This window comes from Trypanosoma rangeli (genome assembly GCF_003719475.1).
Source record: "Trypanosoma rangeli strain AM80 chromosome Unknown Tra_15.4_contig_00020, whole genome shotgun sequence".
Taxonomy (NCBI): Eukaryota; Euglenozoa; class Kinetoplastea; order Trypanosomatida; family Trypanosomatidae; genus Trypanosoma; species Trypanosoma rangeli.
The window spans coordinates 73,009-80,092 of NW_021705764.1; the positions used below are offsets into that span (position 1 = coordinate 73,009).

General features: G+C 48.6%; 2 protein-coding genes across 2 annotated transcripts, besides 5 other annotated features; both read right to left on the reverse strand.

Moving 5' to 3' along the window:
• The first annotated feature begins 69 nt into the window (after positions 1–69).
• Positions 70–101: a microsatellite.
• A 44-nt stretch (positions 102–145) lies between these two features.
• Positions 146–176: a microsatellite.
• Positions 177–188: a sequence feature (A-rich).
• Positions 189–212: 24 nt separating this feature from the next.
• On the reverse strand, positions 213–2,471 carry TraAM80_01053 (calpain-like cysteine peptidase; the record flags this gene model as incomplete). The annotated part of the gene is made up of 1 exon (XM_029378108.1): positions 213–2,471. The coding sequence occupies one exon, from the start codon at positions 2,469–2,471 to the stop codon at positions 213–215; it is 2,259 nt and encodes a 752-aa protein (XP_029242074.1).
• A 424-nt stretch (positions 2,472–2,895) lies between these two features.
• On the reverse strand, positions 2,896–6,750 carry TraAM80_01054 (transferase; the record flags this gene model as incomplete). The annotated part of the gene is made up of 1 exon (XM_029378109.1): positions 2,896–6,750. The coding sequence occupies one exon, from the start codon at positions 6,748–6,750 to the stop codon at positions 2,896–2,898; it is 3,855 nt and encodes a 1,284-aa protein (XP_029242075.1).
• Positions 6,751–6,777: 27 nt separating this feature from the next.
• Positions 6,778–6,800: a microsatellite.
• Positions 6,801–7,037: 237 nt separating this feature from the next.
• Positions 7,038–7,084: a sequence feature (A-rich).

Consider the following 7,084-nt stretch of genomic DNA (forward strand, 5'->3'; position numbering starts at 1 on the left):
AACAACATAAATAAATAAACGCCAAACTCGCTTATTTTCCCCCTCATGCTCTCACCAACAAATTTCAGAACATATATACATACATACATACATACATAATATCCCAAGAGAAAGATACGATGTGTATAAAACGGAAACATATGCCCAAGAAAAAAACAACAACAACAACACAATAAATGAAAAATAAAGAAATCTATTTTTATTTGACGAGATTACCGCGCTTCGTCTTCTCTTTGTAGTGGAAAAAAAGAGAAAACAGTCATGGAAAAGGCCAGCTTGTGCAAACGTCTTTTAGCCAACGGAATAAAAGTTATTATGTCATTGTGTTTAACAGAGAATGAAAAGTTAAAAACCACAAGAACATCTCTTCTAAATTCCGTAATAAATCGTGGATGACCATCCTCAGATTGAAGGTCACGGTTTATCCAAAGCTCTAAACCAATAGAGTGAGTTCTTTGCTTTAAAGGTTCTTGAGAAATTGCCACAACAAGTCTTTCAACCGTTTCCTTGTTATTATTTATTAAAACCAGTGAAGAGTTTGATGCATCCATCTGACCCAAATTGCCCTCTATTGTATATGCATAAAAAGCCGGCAGTGTATTTAGTTGGAATCGATCAGACGCAATTGCTGCTAATGTACATATACATTTAGAAGAAGCTGATGCTGTAAGTTGCAAACGTTCATTTTCTTTTAGGCGAATGACCAAGGCAGCTTCTCCATCGTGATGTTTTTCGGTACAAAACAATGCATTTCTTGAACATACATCATAGCGTCTTTCACTTTCTATTCCATTATCATTTCCTTTATGTACATGCAACTGAATCCAGCCTTGATGATGTTTAATATTCTCTTTTTTTTTCCGCAGCACAATCATAATTTCAGTCTCATCTTTTCCCATGTTTGTAAGTAAAAAAGAAGGATTCGTCGCAAAGGTTGAAGAATCTTCTGTTTCTCCAGAGCAATCGCACATATGTTCCACAACATTTTTGTGATTGTTCCATGGATCATTTTGAGGCCAAAGAAGTAAACAAGATTTATTAAAATACGTCAAACAATTCTCAAAACCTATCCAATACCGTGGAAGAGAAGAAATAGGCTCTACCTTTAGATGAGAAACAAAAATTGTATCCTCGCTACTTAGCTTGCTAGGACAAGAAAGTTGTACTATATAGGAAAGTTGCGGTTTTTCCTCCCGAAGTGCCTCTGTGGCCGTTATAACATACGACATGTAGGGTACTATACCTTTTTCCTTCACAGATTCCATCTCCATTGCATTGCGCGGAATAAGTTGAGAAGTTATGATTTTTTTCGAGTTTGTTAAGTCTCTCAGAAATCGAAACAATTCTGTTTCCGTAAAATGTCGCCTTAAAATTTTCCAGTCAATTGCAAAACAAACACCGCCTGTCAATTGTGAAAGAGCAGAACCATAACCCACCCCAGATATTTTATCATATCCACCGTAAAGTTTGGCAAATGCCTTTTCCACCAAGCATCCCCAAAAATCATTGGAATTTTTGCCATGATGAATCCCTGCAGGCTCATCATCTATAAAGGGAATTTGATCATCCACAATGATAATAAGTGAGGAAGATTTTACAAAGAAACGAAATGCAAAAAGTCCCAAGTTCGGAATTCGCCTTACGCAGAGGTGCTTACGAAGATGAGGTACCTGTTGAACGACATTGAGAGCTGCACAAAGGTTCCTTGTATCTGTGTATTTTGCATAATACAAAGGTTTTTCCCCCACACAACAGTTTTCCTGCGTTTTGTTCTCCGTAAGAAGACTGCTCACTCGAACCCACCTCACATTAGAATCTTTCAAAGCCTTTTCAGGTGGAAAATTCTTATCTGTGAAAAGAACACCTTCTTCTGTAACAGAACGTGCAGTATCCCAAAGATCTACACTTTTTACTGAGTTTAGCATAGTCTGTGTAGGTTCAGCTTCATTCTCTTCAGTCCACGACTCAAATCTCCACCTCCATGATCTCGGAGTTTCAGGTCCAACAGCTTTTTGCCAATACGACATTTTTTCTTCATAATGAAGATGATTCATTTCCACTTGCGTCTGAATAGCAATTTCCAAAAACTCCGGTAGAAATGTGCCTGCAAGCTCGACGTGAATTAGATCTCCATAGGCAATGCATAGCTTTAGTAAGGCTTCACCAGCCTGAACACCTAATTCCACATTTTTAAGAATCAATTCCTTTACACAACCGTTACACAAAACGGAGAATAGTTCAATAAGCTGAACTACAGGTATTTGTATTCCACTAAGGTCGAGTTTATCAATGTCATCGCGCCTTTCTAAGAGTGTAATTAGCGATTCAAAATGTCTAGACGAGACCACAAGCAAACTAAGATCGATCTTTTCGGGAGATGTTGCAAACCCATCCTCCAAAGCCCGGATCGGACCTAGACCCCGTTCTACGCAAATTCGCCGATACTCCTCCAGCACCGAGAGCGGGGCCATGCCGCCCCCCAACCTTAACCAACCGGGCCCTAATAAACTAAAAAGAAAAAAAGAAAGAAGCGGACGATATATAAACCGAGCGCGATCCCGCACCCTCGCGGCTATTAAAAAAAGAAAAAACAAAAAAGGTGGGGCCGCCGCTATTCGGGCGGCCCGGCCCGGCAGGAGCCGCCCTCGGGCGCCGCATCGGGAGGGCCCGAAGCGCCGGCCGCCCCCGCGCCCCCGCCCATGCGGGGCGGCCACGGCGCGAGAGGAAGGCTAGGGAGAAGGGGGGAAAGGAAGGGGGGGCGGGGAGAAACGAGGTTTGTGAGGCAGAGCATGGTTGGGGCTCGCCGAAATCGGCGGGGCATAGGGCGGTGGCAACCACGCCCAGCTTTTTTTTTTTTTTTCCGCCGGCTTTTCGCTTCGCCACACCTTTTTTTGTTTATTTCCCTTGCCCCTTTTCTCTTCCGCCAACGACCCAGACGCCGCACACCACGTACTCCGGATAGCAGCGCGCCCCCGGCGCGGGCACCACGATTTCCCAGCCTCGCACGTCGCCCGGGTCCTTCGCGGCCCTGCGGAACACGCTGCTTTTCTCCGCGGATCGCCCGAGGTCGCGCGCGCCCATGCCGAGGTGGCCGGGGGTTGGGGGGGTGCATTTCTGCCGCGAGCGCTCGGGGTGTTTCCTTCCGTCCGCCTCCTCGACCGTCCCAAGCGAGGCGCGGAAAATCACACCCCAGCTGACCGTGGGCGCGCGGGGCTCGGCCCCGCCCCCGCCCACCCCCGCCTGTGGCGGCGCAAGTCGCAGCCGGCACTTCCTGCCGACAAAACCTTCGAGACAAAGCCGCCACGCCTCCTCCTCATCAGCGCAGGCGCGCCACGCAAAGCGCTCGTTCACCTCGCAATCGTCGCCGCAGGGGAGGAAGGGCCTGTGCCCCTTGAGCGCTGCGGGCATCGAAAAGAAGCCACCGCCACGCCTCTTTACCATTTCGCGGCGGCACTTCCAATATACCTCCCAGAGGTGCTGGTTACGGTTTAGGAACGCGCGGGCGTTTGGGGGTAAGTGCGGCGAAACGCGGTCATCCAAAACAAGTGAGACGGGGACGATGGGTTTAAGTGTTGCCCAGCTCGCCGGGTAAGCCACATCCTTGGTAAACAAATAATTGCGTTCATCACTGTTGTAGTTGGCCTCAAGAAATCGCCGCACGAAGGTTCGCGCGTCAAGTAGCGCCCAGCGTGGCTCCGCCTTTCCAATTAACCGGTCCGCGACTTCGCGATATACATCGGCGACCTCCTCGTCAGAGTATTTTCCACCGGTGGCAACTTGTTCCTCCCGTCCACTCGCCAAAATGGACTGCCGCGCCGCTGCAGTAGCGGCGGTTGACGCGCTGAGAAGGTATGGAAGCACTTCGGCATGCAGGCAGGCGCCGAAGTCAATGGCGTCGTCCAGCGGAGAAACGGCATCCCGTGCACGATCTCGCAGAGCGTTGGAAAAAAAGCCTAACGTCGTGTTTCCAAACTCATCATAGGTAAAATTAGATAAACATATGGCACCATGCAGCAACTGGCAGGAGTGGAGGTCTATTACGCATTGCAACGCATCATGCAACCATCGAACTCCAAGCCGCATGATTCTTTTTCGAACATCGTGCGTTGAGCCAAAACGCAATTGGGTTCCGCCTCGTGGAATGTGAAAGTAGATTTGCCGCATGGAATCATCAGCAAAAACATCAGTGACACATGTCACGCGATGGGTGGCACACAACTCGGGAACGCACAGTTCATGTTGCATAATAGTTTTAAATAGGAATTCAATGCGCATTTGCGCTTCTACCCCTTCCACTCTGGGAAACACATACCGCTTAAGCCAACACGGAGTAACGGTGCCATTAACAGAGTCCACATACTGCGCACGGAGCAAAGCAAATTGGACCTCGGAAACCTCACACTCACACTCCAAACGGACCTCGCCGTCAGCGGGTGAGCGAGAAGGGTCCATCGCATTCCGTGGCTCAACCTCAATATTCATGTAATTTATAAGCGTACGTTCTCGCTCGTATTTCACATATCGCGGCAGATGAAGCGCCTCATGAACAGCCTGTGCACAGGATGAAGGTAGCGTTTTAAGAACGCCGGCTTTTTCGGGGAGATGCATTGTGTAGATGTCATACAACTCTACTGTGGCAGCGTCCAACTCCCCAAACAAGTAATGCACAAGAAAAAGTTGTTTCATAAAATCGTCGTATCGGCCTTGAAGCGTCTCACGCTCCCCCACGGTGGCGGTCGTGAGTGACGACTGCAAATCATACATTTCATTCAACAGGAGGGTGGTGGTCTCCAGCTTCCTCCGGCGTCCCCTAAAAAATTCTTCACATGTTTTCCGCAGTTTGTCCTCCACGCCCCTGGCGTGTGCCCCAGCCAAGGCACAACTTGCTGTTAACCCGAGCGCCTTCACTTTCTCCATAAACGATGGATTGAGTGCTTCCTCATCGCTGGTATTGGTATGCTTCCAAGACTGTGTGCTGTCTTCCACTATATCTTGTAAGGCCTTCTGAATGTTTAACAGGGTATCGAGAGTTTGCCCTGTGCCTTCATAGGCACGTAGTTCCCCACCAGTCTCGTTGTTGTTGTCGCTAGTGTTGCTACTATTGCTGTTGCTACTGCCGCAACCGCCTGTGCTGCCCTGTTTGAAGAAACTCTTCGCTAGATTTTGAGCAGTTTTCCACAACTCAAGTGCCTCCATTAACTTGGAAGATATATATGGGGGAAAGCAGCGGGACACAATAGCCTCCCTTCGCTCCTCGCGCCTTAAAACTGCCTCTGCCTTGGTGCACCACTTCAGACCACGACAAGAGTACTCTTTGCACGCATTATGGCGTTCACCCACGACGAGTGGAATGTCATCAACCACATTGACAAACGTCTGTAGTCGGTTAAAAAGATATATATCTCGTTCAAGTTCCGACCACTCCTTTGTTTCCTTATAGAGTCGAACTAGGCCAGCAAATGTAATCGCTTCAGAGGCGAGTTGGTAACAACGGTGAATTGAGGCCAGCACGCGAGAGACGCCTCTTTGCTTGACGAAGGCGCTGGTGCCAAACATGGGTTTCTCACATCCCCCGACTTCTTCTTTGTCCATGGCCTCCCAGTCGACCTCGTCCAGCCTGTGAAGCTCTGGTGGGGTTCCCGCCTCCAACGCCAAAAGTCCATACTGCCTAAGATCTTCAGCCTCCATAGCCGAGTTACTCGCAGGACGAAAAAGCGAACGAAGAAAACCCACAATGGTACTCCGTTTTCTTCTCTTACTTCCAACGGATGTGTTTTGCGGCCCTGCAGCCCCTTCTCTTTGAAAAATGCCCCGACAGTCTTCGTGCCATCCCTGGCAGAACGCATAAATTTCGTAATCGTGGTTGAGCTGCGCCGCAAGCTCGCCATCACCACCCTTGTCCGGATGATGCAACAACATTAACGCCTTGAACACTTTTTTGCACTCCACGTACTCATTGAGAAACCCCCACTTACGCTGCAACTGAACAATCGCAAAGTGTTGAAAAGAAACGGGCATCATCGTAATATCTGCGGATGCACGGTAGTCATCGACATCGATCTGACTCTCCCAACCACATGCCACCCGGTAGTCTCGGTAATGCTGCACAATTCGACAGGTTTCAAATGATGAAAGATCATGCTGTGCCTCAAGCAAGTGTTCAAACCGTGTGCGAGATTTCTGCTCATTCCGTGAGTATCCATACTGAGCTTGCAGCTGTAGCCGAATAAAGATGCGATCCGCATAACGCGTGAGAAGTGTGCCAACACAAAGACCCATGGTCACCGAAAGCACCGTGGCAGTGACAACCTGTCCCGCTACAGGAATGGCGCTTAGTCCTATGAGAGTTCCTACGCCATGTCCAATAGCAATTCCAATGGCGGCTGTTCCCACCTCCTTCCCAATACGGAGCGCCACATCTGTCGCACTTGTGCGGTAACCCAACGTGTTGAGTTCTCCTCGCCAGTAATCATTGACGGCACGGAAGGATTCGTAGGCGATAAAGGAGACTGTCAGGAGCGGGTTAGCCACCGTGCTCGAAAGAAATAGCCCATCCGCGATGGTGACCCCTACTCGAGCTCCCGAGATGACCAGCCGCCTTTCCAGCGGCGTGAGTGAAATAAGAGGACCTTTTCGCGGGGTACGTGTTACCAGAGCCTGTGGTGACGTATCGCCTCGGAGCAGCGCCATTTGCACGGTTGCGTTGTCGTCTGTGCCCTCCGCTGCGGCATCATGTGTTGTTCCAGACATTGCTACTCTCAGCCGTGGCAGGGTTAAAAAAAAAACAACAACAACAACAAAGGAAGAAATAAGGTGGTCTGTCGCCTGCTCGTCCAAATAAATAAGTGTATGTGGCCCATGGAAGCTACAAAGAGTGCAGGCAGTAGGCCCTTTTCTGTGCCAGTGTGCATCAACCAAGTGGAATGGATTAGTCTCCCAAACCGCTCAAAAGGGAGAGAGGACGTTAAAGCCATCAGAAAAGCAAATCAAAAAATGAAATTAGGCAAATGCAGGCTAACACTCCCCCTCCCCCTTACAAAAAAAAAAAAAAAAACAAACAGACAACGACAACAAACAAACAAAA